Genomic DNA, 18,507 nt, shown 5'->3' with positions numbered 1-18,507 from the left:
GACAAATTCTGATATACGAGCAGACAGCGGACGCGAGATGCTGCTCATAAAAACATCATGGCCACTCTAAAAAAGTATTTGCCCCCCATTGTTAAATCACAAAATAACTGTGACTGATCACAATTGTAGGAAAACAGATCAATTTCACAGGCCACACCCGAACCTGATTACCACCACGTGTTGAATCAAGAAAACACTTGAATAGAATGTGTCAGACAAAGAGAAGTAGGCTACAAGATCAGACCATCATGCCACGATCCAAAGAAATTCAAGAAGAAATGTGGGAAAAAGTGATGCACATCTATCATTCTGGAAAAGGCTACAAAGCCATTCCCAAGGCTTCGGGGTTCCAGCAAACCTCTGTCAGTGCCGTTATCCACAAATTCTCGTATGCTCAAACTCCAGCGCTCTTGGAGCATGCAGCATGGCAACGATCTAAAGCACACTATCAGGTCCACCTCTGAATGGCTCAAAATGGAACAAAGTTGAGGTTTTGGAGTGGCCAAGTCAAAGTCCGGATTTAAATCTTATTGAAATGCTGTGGTTTGATCTGAAATGGTCTGTTTATGCTAGAAACTCTGTAATATTGCAGATTTCAAACAATTCTGCACAGAAGAATGGGCCAAAATTTCTTCAAAGCGTTGTGAAAGACTCATCACAATCTCATTTTTTAATTTTTTATAAAGATTTTGATTTTTTTTTAAAAAGCCATGCCACCAATATTGTGACTTTCTCCCATACAGTCGTTTTTTCCCCTCATGACACATTTTTCAACTGGTGCAACGTTGGTATGGGGCAACTTATTTTTCGGAAAATGCAGTAAATGTGTTGGTTATATTTTTGCCAATTGTTCAAAATGCATTGCATATAATGAATTAGTTGGAATGTGACAAAAGAGCTTAAATTTGAAAGCCTGTAATTTGTCATTTCTTGTGTCATTCTAGAGAAAATGATCAGCAGTAATGTGCTAGAAGGTGTCCCGCTCCTGGTCTTGGCCAACAAACAGGATGTACCGGTACTGTAGAGTTTTGCCCATTTAAACACAAATTGTTTATCATACATTTTTATAAAAAAAAAAGTGTTTTAAGCACGTCAGCCTCACAGCTCTGGGGTCCTGGGTTCAAATCCAGGTCAGTCCACCAGTTTGGAGTTTGCACATTCTCCCCGCCTGCGTGGGTTTTCTCCAGGTACTCCGGCTTCCTTCCACATTTCAAAAACATGCATGGTAGGCTGATTGGACACTCTAAATGTGTCAACTGTGTCAACTCTCTACGATGCAGGGTTTAGACAAAAGTAGCGTGAGAATGTTAACATAAAACATCCACCCATCCATAAAGCACGCTTTATCTATACCTGCCCCCCGAAAGCCTTTTTTTCCTGTTGTGACGGAAAGACTCGGCAAGACACGATGGGACTGGACGTGCTGACCCAAGACACCTTTCCACGTCATTCCACATAAAAAATGTAAACTCTCTACGTTGCACCGTTTGGACAAACGTAGCGAGAAAATCTTAATATACACACACACACCAATAAATCATGCTTTATAAGGATTATAGATTTAAAAAAAATAATGTTCTTTTCAAATAAAACTTCAACACTGAAATCTAGTTTACAAGTCTTTACAAGTTATGTATAGCCGTATATTTCATAAGAGATCCCATAGAGCTTCAGAAACAGACAATTTATGTCAAAATAGGAAATTAATGAGTAAATAACAATCAAATGTTAATAATCATCAAGTAAATAAAAATGAGTAAGAAAAAATACTAGTATAAATAATTATTAAAAAATTAAGAAGCAGTAACGTGTTTGTTTGAACACATTTTTACAGATCCCTCTGTGCATGGACCAAATTTTAAAAAAAGACATTGTCTAATTTAAGATTTTAATTGGCCATAACTAGGCGGCACGGTGGAGCGAGTGTTTAGCGCGTCGGCCTCACAGCTCTGGAGTTCTGGGTTCAAATCCAGGTCACGTCCATCTGTGTGGATTTCGCATGTTCTCCCCGGGCCTGCGTGGGTTTCCTCCGGGTACTCCGGTTTCCTCCCACATTCCCAAAAACATGCATGGTAGGCTGATTGGACACTCTAAATTGCCCCTAGGTATGGGTGTGAGTGTGCATGGTTGTCTGTCTCCTTGTGCCCTGCGATCGACTGGCCACCGATTCAGGGTGAACCCCCCGCCTCTGGCCCTGCCCTAAGTAAACTGGGATAGGCTCCAGCACCCCCCGCGATCCTAGTGAAGATAAAGCGGTTCAGAAAATGAGAATGAGAATTGGCCATGACTCAAATGTTTGAGTTTTCTTAACATTATTTGAGTATTCACACATTTTATCTAGCTAAGACTGGTAGAATAGGTTGTCTTAATTTGAATTATCAAGTTTGTAGGCAATACTTACATCTCTGAGTAAACTGTAGTTCAAATATTGAGTGAACTTGACATGTTAATTTGCATTAACTTAACTCACCAAGCCTGAAAAAATTGCACTGTCTGTTAAATAGTTAGCCAGGCTGCTTAGCTCAGTTGGCTTAATATTGCATTGTCTTTGACGTCCTTGAATCTTTTAGCTAAATCCAGTTTACTTAAAATTTTAAGATCAGACTACCTAACAAAAGTCCAGTTTAAGTTGGTAACCTTAAATGTTCTAAGTTATTGATATGAATCTGAAAATTGAAGGGAAATAGATCGTATTCCAATTCTAGTCCAAGTCTTTTTTTACAGTGAAATATTACTCAATATAAGTGTGAAAAAAATTGTGCGATCAACAGTGGACATTCCTAACCAAGCATGCGCCTGTTGTTTTGCAATAATTTTGTTGACTAATCATGTTTTCATCACCGATTCCTTTCCTACCAGAACTGTTTATCTGTGCCAGATATTAAAACAGCCTTTAGTGACTGCGCACCAAAGATTGGCAAGCGAGATTGTTTGGTCCAGCCATGTACTGCCCTCACAGGGTAAAAATCAGCATTTGTTGTATTCTTTAAAAAAAATGACCTCACAGCTGGATTTTAATGTACATGCATTTCTGATGCAGGGATGGAGTCAATGAAGGCATCGAATGGATGGTAAAGTGTGTGATCAGGAACATTCGCCGTCCACCTAGACAAAAGGATATTACATAGTCGTTCATCTCTTTTGGGACTTATGAAGAACATTCCTTGTAAACCTTGGAGATAACAACTCTCCCCCGTGTCTGCTATGACTTTGAACAGCCTGAACATTTTCTGGTTTATCAACTATGAACTGAGTATTGTTGTAGAAGGATACTAAACTATTATGTGGACATTGCCATTATCATATTTTGTCAGATTTTCAACATCTGCTCTCTCTTTTTTAAACCTAAACATTCCTAATGGCTACCGCCTCATCGGAATTAAACATTGTCTCATCACATTAATCCAAGTCCTGTACATTGATTGTCGTGTCAGCAAGAAACTTCCCATATCAAAATATCACTTTCTGATTTTGATTCTGTTATTTTTACTACTACTTACATTTTGCCAATCAAAACTGTTGAAAATGTCTTGCTGTCTTTGACGATGCAAGCAATACGACCGTGCCCCTTTAACCCAAATATCAAAAATCATCATAACCTACTTTCAATGCATACTACATGCCTGAAACATCAGACCTTAACCAGCCTCAGCACCACAAGGATCAACTATGTCATTTAGGGCTCTATCAAATGGAGATGAAGAATAATAAAGTTCATTAGTGGCGCAGAGTGAGCGAGGGTTATGGACCCATGTGCAAGGAAAAGTCAGACACAAGGGAATGGGGTGCACTAAAGAATTCTATTACGTGTTCACTAAAAACAAACCTTAATACAAAAACCAGGGGAACGTGATAAACTATCAACTTAAATAATGAAACCAAATTTACAGGGGAAAGCATAAAGGCCACGAGGAAGACTAAACGTGAACAGACTATCTGACAGTGGCGAGCCGTCAGGGCCTTCAAGGCCTTCTCTGCTGGCCTAAGAAATATCTGAATCATATTATATTTTGTCCATCAATACTTATTAAATAATTCCAAATTGTCTGTTAGCTTCCTTTCATTGCTTTCCCCCCTGGTTGCACTGCTTCCAGATGTGTGTTTTCATATTGAAGCATTTAACCAATCACATTTCAGCCATTATTTGTTGCCAGGGTCAGAAATCTGCCTCAAAGCCTTCACAATCAATTCTGCGGGCTCTGCTGCATTAAACAAGCGTCGATAAGACTGTTGATTTAACCAATCAGATTTCGAGTTGGCAACACCACGATGCCTTCTCGCAGGCGTAGGGATACGTCATCGCTTTCACCAAGCTAGTATTAGCCAGAGCTACCAGAGTGTATCTGTAGCGAGCTGCACAAGCAAATATATTGTGTTGATTTAAAGCCATTTTCAAGACGGTCTATGCCAGAAATACTACAGGACAGGCTCGACTTTCAGCTTCGATGGCGATAGAAAAGAAGGAAGAAAGAAAGGAGGATGGATATTGTGTACAGTTAAAAAGGATTTTTGGTGAGTAAAATATGGCTGTATTCCAAAATAATATTTAAATTGTGATTTCAATTCTGATATCTGAAAAGCTCCAGTGTTTGTATTTAATCACTAAATGCTGCTAGAAAGTGGATTTTACCCCATTTTAGTGCAATTTTTGCCGTTTCGCGTATGGACGTATCGACGTTCATCGCTGTCTTTTTCCCGGGGAAATGACACTCCGGGCCCGGTTCTGATGTCTAAAAAGCTCCAGTATTTGTATTTAATCAATAAATGCATTTTTGGCTGGATTTTACCCAATTTTAGTGCAATTTTTGCCGTTTCGCCATTGACGTCCATTGCTGTCTTTTCCCGGGGAAATTATACTCCGGGCCCGGTTCTGATGTCTAAAAAGCTCCAGTATTTGTATTTAATCAATAAATGCTGTTTTCGGCTGTATTTTACCCCATTTGAGTGCAATTTTTTCCATTTCGCATTGACGTCCATTGCTGTCTTTTCCCGGGAAAATCACCCCCCTGGCCCGGTTGTAATGTCTGAAAAGCTCCAGTATTTGTATTTAATCATTAAATGCTGCTAGGAAGTGGATTTTACCCCATTTTTGTGCATTGATTTATTGATTATTTTTTATGTGTCACAGCTGTAGAGGTTTTATAGCCATAAAATAGTTTTTGAGGGTTGGATTGATTTGTTGAAGGCGCTACGAGAAAATGCACGGACCCCCACTGGGCACAAGTCAGAGCACCGCTTCTTCTCTGGCCCTGAAATGGGTGGCACTCAGCGCAGAAGAAGAATCTGATTTCCACCATAGAAGATGATTGATGCGCCAGTAATACAAACACGCCGTGCTGTCTTTTCCAATTTTCTTCAGATTACATTTCCCAACGCGCACAGAAAGACTATGCCGAGCCTATTCCAGCATTGTTTGGATTTTGAATCATCATCGAAAATGCCTCCTAAGCGTCCCGTGTCATCTAAGGCATCATAAATTAACCTACCATGGTGACATAAAGAAAGAGGAAGCAAACATTCGGAAAACAGCAATAATATCTTTTTCCAAAGATATCAATCGAGTGGTAACCACTAGGAATAAAATAAAATCATCCTTAATATGTAGAATTCCCCATAGATCTGGATCTTGCACTGTATGGAGAAGATACTTCTGGATACCAACATCATTAAAACCAAAGCTAAGACCTTTTACGATACCTTAGCTCCTGAAGAAGACAATGAAGAGGAACCCAAGCCTCGTACCAGTACTGCAACTGAGCCTTGTGCTTTTATTGCAAGTAAGGGCTGGTTTAAATAGTTTAAGAAGAGGTATGTTCTACAAAGTGTTTTGCTGTATGGGGAAGCCTCCTCAGCAGACCAAGGGGCAGCGAAACGGTATGTCGAGGAAGAGTTCCCTCACATAATTGAAGAGAATGGTTATCTTCCGGAGCAGGTTTTTAACATGGATGAGACTGGCCTTGTTTCGAAGAGGATGCCTTCCTGGACATTCTTATTCTAAGATGAACTGAAAGTGCCAGGGTTCAAGGTTCACAGGGATCGCTTGATGCTCATTATGTGTGGATAAGGTGCTGGCTGGCTTCATGGTAAAGCCAGCCTTAATGTACAAGTTCTGCCTGTCTACTGGATGAGCAACAAGAAAGCCAGGATCACCCTAAGCCCTCACAAAGGACAGGTTCCTAAACTGTTTCATCCGGAACGCGAAGCTGTACCTCGCTGAAAGGGGGGTGCCCTTCAAGGTCCTCCTCCTGCAATGTGCAGGAGGAATTGAATTGAATTGAATGCCTTTATTGTCATTACGCAAGTATAATGGATTTGGACTAAAATTTCCATTAACCTTTTTATGTTTTGTACAGTATTTAAAAGATTTTATATATAGATTAAATTGAGATATTATTACATTACATTCTTTTCTATGCTTATAACTAATATTTGATAAATACATTTCTTGATAATTGTACTTGTGTACTTGTATTTTTATATAGGCTTAAAACATGTAGTATGGTAGTAATAATAAGGGTGATCCTACTTTGTGTTTTTTTTTATTATTACAGCCGTCTGGTTTACATTATCCGGAAAATTCAAAGAATTACTATGCAATTCATTCATTTTCTGAACCATGCATCCTCACCTGGGGTGCTGGATCCTATCCTAGCTAACTATGGGCACTAGCCAGGGGACACCCTGACTTGGTGGCCAGCCAATCGCAGGACACAAGAAGACGGATAACCATTTAAGAGTTCACACTCTTAGCAAGCAATTTAGAGTGATCAACCAGTCTACCATGAATATTTTTGGGATGCGGGAGGAAAACAGTGGTATCCCAAAAAAACCCATGCAAGCCTGGGGACAACAAGCAAACTCTACACAGTGCGGACCCACCTGGGATCAAACCCTCGACACCTGAATCCTGAGGATGATGCGGTAACCACTCTGTCAACGGGCCACCACTATACCATTTTTACATTTATTTATGGTATTCTTAGTTTTCTGAATGGTGAAATTCTGGCAACCCCAATCAAGTGCTTGACCATAAATCTACCTAAAAATGCAATGTTTTCCTCACTATTGATTTGCAATAATTTACCTAATATGTGCATTAACAAAAGTAGATCACCCACAGTCATAATTGTTTTATTTTTTATTTTTTTATTTTTCCCCTTCAGTTGAATAAGAAAAAGTCTCAAAACTTTTGACCGAGGGTGTAGTATTAGATTTTCAAAAATAATATTTGTTATTTCTTTATCACTTATTCTAATTTCAAATAGATATGCCATGATTCACAGGTTTTCATAGGAATACAATAACTACGTTATTAAAATTTGGAATATTCACATTAAAATGATTACGCTCATAGTTAATGCTTGATAATCTAAGTGTGTTGAATAGTAATTGTTTGTTTCAGTTGTTAATATACATTTCTGTCATTAATTGCTCTAGGCCAAACGCAGCACTTGCAGCTGTCATCAAAGATGGATCCAGTTCCACATTGCAACAAATGTGTGATGCCACCTGCACACGTATAGAAGCTCACTCTGTCATCTGGGTGGGCGTACAAGCCATCAGGTTTGCCATTACAGAAGCCAGATCCTGGGGCATGGGTTGTTACTGTTGTGGCTGTCGTTGGATGAGTTGTGGTACTAGCACTAGGGTTGGGGGTGGTGGTTGGAGGGAGTGGGGGCAGCTCTGAATTATACAGAAAGAAATGAGGTCAGTTTTAGATCGAGTCAAACAATGGATTTTATGGATGGATGGGCATGTTTGTCACAGTCTAAACATTTCTATTTACCAATATTGAGAAGTTTTCGTAGATGAGAAAGAATAGGGTGATTGCCCGCGCCACAGAATCGTCCACCAAAGTCATCCAAATCAAGAGCCCATACGAAAGCGCCGCCAAGCTTCTGCTCCTGCAGGTAACGCACCTAGTGGGACCAAAATGAACATTTCAATCAGACCCATACAAGTTTAGAGCAATTTAGAAACGAACAATGACAACATACTTTGGTCTCGTAGCTATCTGTGGTGTCAAATCCTACCCACTCATTGTTTTTGGTGGCATAGGGAACCTTCTGGTCGTCAATCCACTGAATGGTAGTGTCCTTCACAAAGCCACAGATCTGAACCCCAGATCATAAGGTTAGTTTTGAGTATAGTTTTTTGTTCATTGCAGAATTGACGCTAAGGAATACGAATTTAACATACTTATCTAATTTGCTGTATCATACTACATATTTCAAATAAGAAGGTATAACACCTCATAGTAGGCCCAGAATCCAGCTTCACGTGTGAATGGACCAGCTGATGCAGGTCCGTTAGCTGGGGCTCCAACTCCAGTATCTGATGATATCAGACGGAAAGTGCGACCATATGCAGCGAAACCCATCCTTAATTTTTCCACTGGGGTGCCATTATCTCGCCAATATTTCAGCGCATAGTCCTTAAAAAGAGATTAAAAATGTTTAAGATTCTGAGTTTAAAGCATGAGTTTACTTAGCATGCAAATTGTTGTTCCTCACAGCGTTAAAATAGATGAGGTCACCGTAATCCTTGGAGCCACGAAACAGTGGGCTGTTATGACCAGTGAAGCGTTCCCAACTTCCATGAAAATCGTAGGTCATCACATTGATGAAGTCTAGTTCCCTGAGTTATGTGTAAAACATAAGTAAGATCTTGTGAAGATTTGTGCAAATCAGCTCTTAACAAGAAATCAGTGAAAGATTACTTGGCAATCTCGGCAATTTCATATCCACCATCAATTGTCCCCTTCCCAGCAGACACTGCAGCAGTCAACATTAGTTGAATATTACCAGTTGCCTTGGCCTCAGCAGCATAAGCCTTAACAAGTTCCTGAAACAATACACCCAAAGGTAACATACAAGTTAAACCATTTCTATATTATCTAAACAGTAGGCATTATATGCAGCTGAACATGTAAACAAGAGATATACAGTATGTTACTACCCTGCAGAGCAAAGTGAACCTCTGCTTGTCCTCTGGAGGGCTTCCACGAGCTCCTGGGTACTCCCAGTCCAGATCCAGACCATCAAAACCATAAGTCCTCAGGAATTTTATAGAGGACTGGATAAATTTCTGACGATTAGCAGCATTGGATACCATAATGGAAAACCTTTAGGAGAGATATTAACAGATAATAATCTAATAAAAATAATTAAAAAAACAACACTCAAGGGTACCAATGCACCATTAAGACGAGACAACATGGCCACTAGAAAATATTTTGGTTGAAATTGTACTTACTGTTGTGAACCAAAATTCCATCCACCAACAGCCAGTAGAGTCTTAAGATGAGGGTTCCTGCAAATAGCCATGTTGTGTATCATCACAAACACATCCTGTACCTTGGACATTGTCACCACACATCACAAAAATCCTAGTTTGGATGATTTCAAAAAGCATCTCAATATTGGTCACTTACTTGGTTTTCAGGTTGTTGAAAGATTTGTAAAGAACATCATCATTCCACTCATATGTAACCAGTTCATTGTTGTGGTTGATGATAGAGAAGGCGTAGATAAGTGTTGTGCAAAGAAAGGGGTCTACATCCTGTGGCATGTATTTCCCCTGACCAGGCCTATATTGGGACCAGTTTGTGAAGTAGCACACCATTTTGGTGGCAGATCCTAAAATGAAGAGAAACAATTAGTGAAGAGTTAGAAGGTTTACATGGGTAATATTTGTTGGTTGCCAACTTACCTATATGGCATATCAACAAACATAAGCCTAATAAATGTAAAACACATCCGCAGATTAGTATTTTTTATCAACATGCACTTACTGTGTATATTCATATACTATATGGGTTTGTGTTTATAATATATATTCTTGTCATACCTGCAAGTATTGTAGGTTTGTTCATCTTGATATTTATAGCTTATTCCACACAATTTAAGTATAGGTTACTGAAAAAGAAGGATGTAAAAAAGAGACTGTTAGTCCAGACCATCACAGTTGAATTAAAGGAAACTAACACAGTGAGTGTTCTCTCTAATGAACTTACCTTGGGACCAGATGTGAGATCCAAACAGCAGGAACAAAACTGGCTCTTTTATACATTCAATTGAAGAACTGGGGCCAGCTAGTATGTGTTACTTAAGTTGTAAAGATGAGTAATATTAAGACAAGTTATGATAAGAACATGCAAGTTTGGAGTATATCCTGACAATAATTAACCAGATAAACAACTCTGTATACTGCCCTTCATGGATAATCTACAAATAATTTGGATCACTTTGTTGTTATATAATGCAGCTGTGATGATTATACGGTGGTGCTTTTAATACATCTCATGCTGATAATAAAAGCAATATTTAGTCACATTTGGTTTCCAACAATGTTTCGTGTAACCCTTTAAAAAGGATGCCTTAGTGAACCCACTTTTTCTTTATGTGGATCCCATACCTAGAATTCAATACCAAATACAATACATGAACTACCAACTCTGACCTCTTTTAAGAATCATTTTAAAATGTGGTAATTAAAAAAACAATCCTGTTGCCATAAAAGTGCCCAAAGTTTTTTTTCTGCCCTATTGTGTTTTTGAGGATATATGTTAAAATATTCATTCATTCATCTTTTGTACCGTGTATCATCGCAAGGGTTGCTGGAGCCTATCCCAGAGGACTTCGGGTGAAAGGCTTACGACTACACCCTAGAGTAGTCGCCAGTACGTAAGTTGTAAGGCACACTGAGAGACAGACAACCATTCACACACCCAATCACACCACCACCCACAAGTGGGAATCAAAGTCATGCGAGTGAACACCAACACCACCATCAGATGTCTATTTTTAAATATATGTACTATATATATATTTATTCAGTCATTTTCCAAACCGCTTTTCCTCTCAAGGGTCACAGTGGGTGCTACAGCCTTTCCCAGCTAACTATGAGCACCAGGCAGGGGACACACCGAATTGATAGCCAGCAAATCGCAGGCCAGAAGGAGACGGAAAACAACCACACTCACACTCGTACCCAGGGAAAATTTGGAGTTTTCAGCAGTTTAATTATTTTTAACCACACAGATTCGCAAACAATCATTTTGAAAGGAGCGCCTGGTTGTTTTTCTGTCAAATGGGAGAAATTGATGGTTAGTTGTTTGAGTCCAGGTAGGCCTGGAACTTCAGCAGCAGTCAATGGAGCTGTGGGTGCAGGAAACGGTCTGTTAGTGTGACATTCGAATGGGGTCCAACCTTTAGAAGAATTTAATGACATCCGAACATTCATTAATGCCAATGGGAGAGCCTGCAGCCAATTAAGCGTGGAAAAAGCTAAAGCCTTGGCTATCTTTTGCTTGATGTTCCTGTTTGTACGCTCAACCTGTCCTTGTGATTGTGGATGGTACACAGACCCAAAATGATGTTTCAGACCTAGCATTTTTTCCACAGCTTGGAGATGTTTATATTTGAAATGACTTCCATTGTCTGATCTGATTTTTCTAGGAAACCCATGCGTTGGAATGTAATGATTAACCAAATGTTTTCCAAATTGAAACCAAATCACTATACTTGCTGTTTCAGATTTTCAGGGATATGCCTCAGGCCATCCCGAAAAGGAATCCACTATGACTAGTAAATATCGATTGGTAACCCGAAACCTTTTTAATCATGTTAGTGAAATCCATTGAAATCACCTGGCCTGTCCACGTCCGGATCGTGTACCCCCAGCAGTGGTTTTGTTGTAGGCATACTGTTATACCTACTGCAAACGGTGCAGTCCTGTAGCTCACTTTTAACAATTTGTCTCATGAAAGGATGCCACCAGGAGTGGAGTCGTCTCAGTGTTTCATCCACACCTACATGGCAGGTTTCATGGGCTTCAAAAATTAGATTTCTCAATTGTGTCTGAGATGGAATACATTTACCTTCTTTTCGCCATATACCATCCTCATCTTTGAGGCCCCCTTTCGATATCCACACACTTTTTTCTTCTGGACTTACTTTTTCCTGGCATAACCTAATTGTTTCTACCGTCACCTTTAGTGGATTGCAACATTCAGTGGATTGCCACATTCAGACTCACTTACAGTTGATCGGTACCCCGCCACATTTTTTGCCATTAAATCTGCTGATTCATATCCGACACAAACTTATTAGTTCGAGAGTGACCTTTGCACTTTATGACTACTACCGCTTTTGGGAGCATTAAAGTATCTCACATTTTGAGGATGTCATCTTGATGTTTAACGGGTATACCGGTCGCAGTTTGGAAATCATTTCGTTGCCATTCTTTTAATGTTACGTGAATTGTCATGTGTGCATACGCTGAGTCTGTGTAAATGTTTACTGACTGGTTTTCTGCCAATCCGAGGGCTGCTGTCAATGCCAATATTTCAGCTCTTTGCGCTGACTGAGAGCCTGAAATTCTTTCTGCCTGGACTTCTTCAAACCTGTTTCTGTGGATCGGGTTACAACAAATCCAGATTGTCGGTCATCATTGCCTTTGAAGCAGCATCCGTCTGTGAAAAGAATCATGTCTGGGTTGTCAGGTGGTGTCTCGTAGAGTTCAGTTCGGAGTGAGTTTTCTTTCGTAGTTCTTTCTACACAACAATGCGGTTCTCCTTCAAGTAGACCTTTAGCCATGTTCACCCCTTCATGAGTAAAGAGAATATGTGGTTGTGTTAAAATTCATTAAATTTTTCTCTGTCTCCAGTCATGGTGAAAACTTGACTTGTGACGTAATTGACTGTACTGTGTGATGTTCGCACAGTCAGCGGGTGATGAAAAACAATGTGAGATGTTTTTTTTAATTTCTCTGGCTAGGCCAGATTCAAAAGAAGCACAAATTGGATGTCTCTGTTCATATTTTTCCAATGGAATGTGTCAGGAGTGGCTCATTTGTCACTCCTGGCTTGCCATCAGATCAGAGCAGCTGCACACAATCCTTGATTGCCTCCAGGTGTGGGTATTTAAGCACCACACAAAGGATGGCTCATTGTCGGATCGTTCCTGCAACTCCTGCATGCGTCCTGCATGCTCCCGTGTTGGTACCAAGCCTTTGTTGATTTGTAGATCCCTGTTGATTTATTAAAGATGTTGTTTTGAAGCTAATTGCCTCGTTCCCCTCCTGCTTCCCGCGCCTGGGTCCTAATCCATTCCCGATCATGCCACGACGCCGCGGCACGATCGTAACAGAACGATCCGACCATAATGGACCCAGCGGGAAGCCACCCACGCTCGCGCCGACGCTCTCGTCGACGCCAGCCACCCTTCTCAAAGCCCCCCGATCACATGGATTCAGCGAGAAGCTCCCCAAGATCTTTTGGGGAGTTTATAACGGACAACGACCACGGATCGCGCACCAAGAGCAGCGACCACAGATCACAGACCGACCACGGATCGTGCGCCAGGGGCAGCGACCACAGACCACGGACGGCGACTGCGCCTTCGAACCTGTACACGCCACACGGACTCCACGGCAACCAGCCGGCGCGGACGCCCGCCGGACCGACCACTCCCACGCCTCATCACTGGCCGGCGCGGACGCCCGCCGGACCGGCCCCTCCCTCGTCTCTTCACGGGCTGGCGCGGATGCCCCCCGGACGATGATAACGGTTACCACCCACCCTCCCTGCCTGCTTTTCACTTTTCATTGACATTCGGCATTAGGGTGTCTAGAATCCGTCCCTTAGAGGGGTGGTACTGTCAGGAGTGGCTCATTTGTCACTCCTGGCTTGCCGTCAGATCAGAGCAGCTGCAGACAATCCTTGATTGCCTCCAGGTGTGGGTATTTAAGCACCACACAAAGGATGGCTCATTGTCGGATTGTTCTTGCAACTCCTGCATGCGTCCTGCATGCCCCCGTTTTGGTACAAAGCCTTTGTTGATTTATTAAAGATGTTGTTTTGAAGCTAACTGCCTCATTCCCGCACCTGGGTCCTAATCCATTCCCGATCATTTGTTGGTTTAGGATGATGGAAGATATCATCTTTGTGAGAGGGCGACATCCCAGTGCTATGGCGTGAAATCAGGCGACCGAGAAAGGAAACTTGTGGTCGTGTAATCTGAAGTTTAGATTTGGAACACTTCAAACCAACAGAGGCCAAATGACAAAGCAAAGACGAGGTGGCTTCGAGGCAACAGGTTTCAGATGGAGCAGCCAGCAAGAGGTCATCCACATATTGCACCAGGAGAACACCAGGGGGCAGTACAAGTGGAGACAGCAACTGGCGGAGACTGTCGTTGAAGAGTCCAGGTGAAAGAACAAAGCCTTGAGGCAGACGATTGTAGGAATAACATACACCATTCCAAGTAAAAGCAAAAAATGGTTTCATTGAAGGATGGAGTGGTATGCAAAAGAAAGTATTAGCCAAGTCAATGCAATTGAAATGAGTGTGGGCAGATGTAATTTGAGACAATGCTGAGTGGGAGTTCGGGACAGGTAAAGTGGGAGTCAAGACAGCCGCATTAATTGCATGCAGTTCATGGACCATGCAAAATATTCCAGTGCCTTTCTTTGCAATGGGAAAAATGGCCGTATCATAGTCAGAGCCCTGAATTTCACACTGCATTCCTGCTTTGAGCAGGCCTTCAATTGTTTTCGAAATACCAATCATCCCAGCCTCTTTTACAGAGTATTGGAGAACATACACTTGTCCTGGTTTCATTTGAAATGCAACAGGAGAGACGTAGCATAAACCAAGTCAGTGGGATCCGTGGACCACAGTGATGTGGGAAGGGAGTCAAGAAGTTAACCAGCAAAATCGCTGTCAGTAGTTTCACGTCCATGGTGCCTATCCAGAAGCTGGTGTTTCAAAACAGAAGTGGGTAGAAATGCGTTAGATTGAATCCAATAAGCGTCAAGTGACGGGGAATAGAGCAATTGAGAGTGAAATGAAACTTGCCAATCAGTGGTCTGCGTACATGCCAGGACAAATGGACCCAGATCCTTCACTGTGTGCTGAGGCGAGACCATCAAGGAGACATGTGGGTGGCAAGGAGGCATAGAAGGATCCGGAAGATCCGCCATTATGTACCACTTGAGTTGTTCAGGAGTCAGAGACACCGAAAAGGCGACACCTGGTTTGCCTGCAAATAAATATCCCATGTCCAATTCCCATGTGTTGTTATCGATTGTTTAAAATGCCTCACCATAGATCTCATCTCCTGATCTGTCATAGTACATACAGAGTGCAATGCATACAATCAGAAACCATATCATACGATCTGAGGTTGCGAACCCAAGGTGACCAGAGAGTCCAAAAGTGTTCAGCTTCGAGCCAGTCATTGGAGTCAACATCAATTCTTGCCCAGTAGATGTCTGCTGCAGCGAATGCCACAGGGTGTTGTTCAACAAGCGGGAACTGTGAGATGGCGCTAGAGGCAGAGGCGGCAGAGCAGCAGTAGGTGTTACCATCCGGAAATTCTAGGATGAGTCCTTCAGTGCTGCATTTGATGAGAGGGCACGTGGTGATGAGGAGATCTCTGCCCAAAAGATTGACTGGACAGTTAGGTGCAAACACAAAAGAATGCAAAAAAGTCTGAAAAACATTGAACAGTCACCGGAGTTGTCAATTGCAGGGCAGTTTCTTCACCCTTGAATCCAACAAGTGAGATGCTATACCTGGTCAAAGAGCTAACGGGGCAGGGCCGTGACGGTAGAATGTCGAGCACCTGTGTTGACCATGAATGATAGAGACTCCTCCTACCGTCAAGACCTTTAAAGGCTCCTGCGACCATGAATGATAGAGAGACTCCTACCGTCAAGACCTTTAAAGGCTCCTGCAGGCCTAAACAAATGGATTCTGGGCACCGTCATTGTGGAACTTGTCCACCAGAGGCAGGCAAATACCGTTGGTTTGGCACTGGGGGATATCCATGTGGTTCTTAGGGCTGTCGAGGAGAATAACTTCTCCCCTGAGGTCCTCGATTGTAGCCATGTGCAGATTGTCGGCCTCTGCTTCTCCATCCAGACGCTTGAGGTCACTAACTGCAATCGTGTGCCCAATGACCAGGCCGTCCACAGTTGAAGCACACCATTCGGCCACCAGAGGACGCATCTCGACCCATGAATGCACCTGCTTGATACATCATACACTCGAAATCAACAGAAGGAGAAGAAATACTAGCAAGGGCGGCTTCATCTTGCTTTTTTAAGTTTTGTAACTGCAACATAGCAAGTTGTGTTTCTGTGCTTTTGTGTTTGTCTACCTTAGACTCTATGTCTTTAGCATGTCTCCTCAAATGGTGTTTAAGATGTGACAACCACCTGACTACATCAGCCTTTAGAAGATCCGGATTGGCTTCCATAGCCTGTCCCACAGACTTGGGAACTCGCTTCAAAATGGCTGCTCGGAACACTTGCAAATGCAAGGTAGAGGCTGTGGGAGCATGACCTGTCTTTAGAGTGGGTTCAGTGAGTGCCCGGTCAACGAAGGCCACAGCCTCCACATCTGCTTTGGGAGAAAACACCAGATCCGAAATGACGCATTCAGGGAGGGGAAACAGAGTATCTAAAGCAGTAGACAAGGTCAAATAATTTTCCCGCGCAAGAGCTTGATTATCAGGGAGAGAAGAGAAACCTGAATTTTTGATCAGTGTCCAACTGTGAAAGCGGACCTGATTGTGTAAGAAGAATACGAATGTCACCTGCTGTTAACGTTTGTCCCGTTACCGCTCACTGCACTGCTTGAAGCCAGTTGGTACATGGGTGGAAGTTTCTGCATCAAAACACACATCAGTTGGAGAGAAAGGTTTTTAAAACATAGCAGTGTTACCAGTTGACGGGTCAACTTTGGCTAACATGGGTGCCTAAAAGATTTGGGAAGGAGTCACAGGCCGATGAGGAAGAAACATTGGATCATTAGAAGATTCCTCAGGGTCCTCAGGCCCTGTGGTTTGATCCAGAATGGAGTCACATTGGCACCTGAAAGATTCTGGATATGATACTTTAATTTTGTTAATTGATCCTGTAATTGAGCAACATACAACTTGTTCTCATCCTCCTTATTAGACCAGCGTTCGCTCTGTCTTCATGCTGAGTGGCGATTTTTTTTGTTGATTTATGTTTTGTGGAACCTCTTGGCGTCTGTTTAATTCTGCCTTATGACTGAGTCAAATGTGTGAATAGGTCGGATCTCAAATTAGTAATATTGGCCAATTTTTCTTCCAATTCTTTCATGGCAACGGTGACTCCTGCAGACAGAGTTTCTGCAACTGCATTCACGTTTGACGTTTGATCATTTACATCTACTTCAAGTTGGCCAGCAGTTATATTAAGAGCACTGGAGCTTGAATTTCATTCAAAGACTTTCTGACATCATGGTAGGGTGACGGCATAAATGGGTTAAGTGGAGATACCACCGAAAACCGTTTCTCCTTCGAGGAAGGAGGCGGCGAGAAGGGCAAATCGGGTGATGATGGAACCAGACCAACACTATCTTCTTTAACTGCCACACGAGACAACTTCAACGGACATCCCATAGCCATCATTCTCACATTCGCTTTCATTTCCACAACTTTCTTAGCATTATCTCTCACTCTTTTGCCTCTTGTAGACAACCTGTTAGATTTTTCAACTTTTGATCTCAAAGCTTCCGCTCTCCTAACACAAGCCATTTATGCAATTGCAATTGCACTAAATGGGGTAAAATCCACTTCCTAGCAGCATTTAGTGATTAAATACAAACACTGGAGTTTTTCAGATATCAGAACTTGGCCCACAATTGAAATATTATTTAGGAATAGCCATATTTTACTCACCAAAAATCCTTTTGAACTGTACACAATATCCATCGTCCTTTCTTTTTTCCTTCTTTTCTATCACCATGGAAGCTAATGCTGAAAGTTGAGCCTGTCCTGTCGTATTTCTGGCATAGTCTGTCTTGAAAATGGCTTTAAATCAACACAGCAATATATTTGCTTGTACAGCTAGCTCCAGATGCAGTTTGGTAGCTCTGGCTAATCACTAGCCAATCATAGTTGGTGAAAGCGATGACGTGTCCCTGCGCCTGCGAGAAGGCAATGACGTATCCCTACGCCTGCGAGAAGGCAATGACGTGTCCCTACGCCTGCGAGAAGGCAATGATGTATCCCTACACCTGAGACAAAGCATTGTGGTGTTGAACACTCGAAATCTGATTGGTTAAAGCAACAGTCTTATCGACACTTGTTTAATGCAGCAGAGCCTGCAGAACTGATTGTGAACGCCTTGAGGAAGATTTCTGACCCTGGCAACAAATAATGGCTGAAATGTGATTGGTTAAATGCTTCAATATGAAAACACACATCTGGAAGCAGTGCAACTAGGGAAAAAAGCAATGAAAGGAAGCTAACAGACAATTTTGAATTATTTAATAAGTATTGATGGACAAAATATAATATATGATTCAGATATTTCTTAGGCCAGCAGAGAAGGCCTTGAAGGCCCTGGCGGCCCGCCACTGCTTAAATCAGTAAACTCAACCTCAAATATTTGGGATCAATGGTGACAAAAGCAGCATTGAGTTCGAGCAGCAATAATGTTGATTAAGTATTAGCGTCCATTACTTTA

The 18,507-nt window shown here is 41.9% G+C and overlaps 2 protein-coding genes across 2 annotated transcripts in view; one reads left to right on the top strand and one right to left on the bottom strand.

Annotated features, from left to right (window-relative positions):
- The window catches only part of arfrp1 (ADP-ribosylation factor related protein 1), a 41,978-nt gene extending 38,575 nt beyond the window's left edge, over positions 1-3,403 (top strand). The window contains exons 5-7 of the mRNA XM_077602291.1: positions 945-1,015; positions 2,860-2,960; positions 3,041-3,403. Coding sequence (XP_077458417.1) covers positions 945-1,015; positions 2,860-2,960; positions 3,041-3,128 — 260 coding nt within the window. The 3' untranslated portion in view covers positions 3,129-3,403. The remainder of the gene's footprint in view (positions 1-944; positions 1,016-2,859; positions 2,961-3,040) is intronic.
- A 3,819-nt stretch (positions 3,404-7,222) lies between these two features.
- Positions 7,223-9,914, bottom strand: LOC144075354 (chitotriosidase-1-like). Its single transcript, XM_077602290.1, has 11 exons — positions 9,850-9,914; positions 9,712-9,738; positions 9,434-9,638; positions 9,256-9,312; positions 8,959-9,124; positions 8,720-8,844; positions 8,514-8,637; positions 8,252-8,434; positions 7,998-8,114; positions 7,787-7,919; positions 7,223-7,683 (listed from the first exon to the last, which is right to left on the bottom strand). Exons 1-11 carry the CDS (start codon positions 9,872-9,874, stop codon positions 7,406-7,408), a joined length of 1,440 nt encoding a protein of 479 aa, XP_077458416.1. The 5' UTR covers positions 9,875-9,914; the 3' UTR covers positions 7,223-7,405.
- Between the last annotated feature and the right edge of the window lie 8,593 nt (positions 9,915-18,507).

Source organism: Stigmatopora argus, chromosome 6 (genome assembly GCF_051989625.1).
Source record: "Stigmatopora argus isolate UIUO_Sarg chromosome 6, RoL_Sarg_1.0, whole genome shotgun sequence".
Classification (NCBI taxonomy): Eukaryota; Metazoa; Chordata; class Actinopteri; order Syngnathiformes; family Syngnathidae; genus Stigmatopora; species Stigmatopora argus.
The sequence above is the reverse complement of the archived record's forward strand: the minus strand, read 5'-3'. Positions and strand labels throughout refer to the sequence as shown.

What these genes read in the sequence shown, in the direction of transcription:
- LOC144075354 (XM_077602290.1), bottom strand. Translation starts at nt 9,874, where the DNA reads ATGAACAAACCTACAATACTTGCAG. An exon ending in GGTTCACTTTGCTCTGCAGG is followed by an intron (nt 8,845 to 8,958) that starts GTAGTAACATAC and finishes GTATTGTTTCAG; the next exon opens with GAACTTGTTAAGGCTTATGC. An exon ending in GATTCTGGGCCTACTATGAG is followed by an intron (nt 8,115 to 8,251) that starts GTGTTATACCTT and finishes TCTGGGGTTCAG; the next exon opens with ATCTGTGGCTTTGTGAAGGA.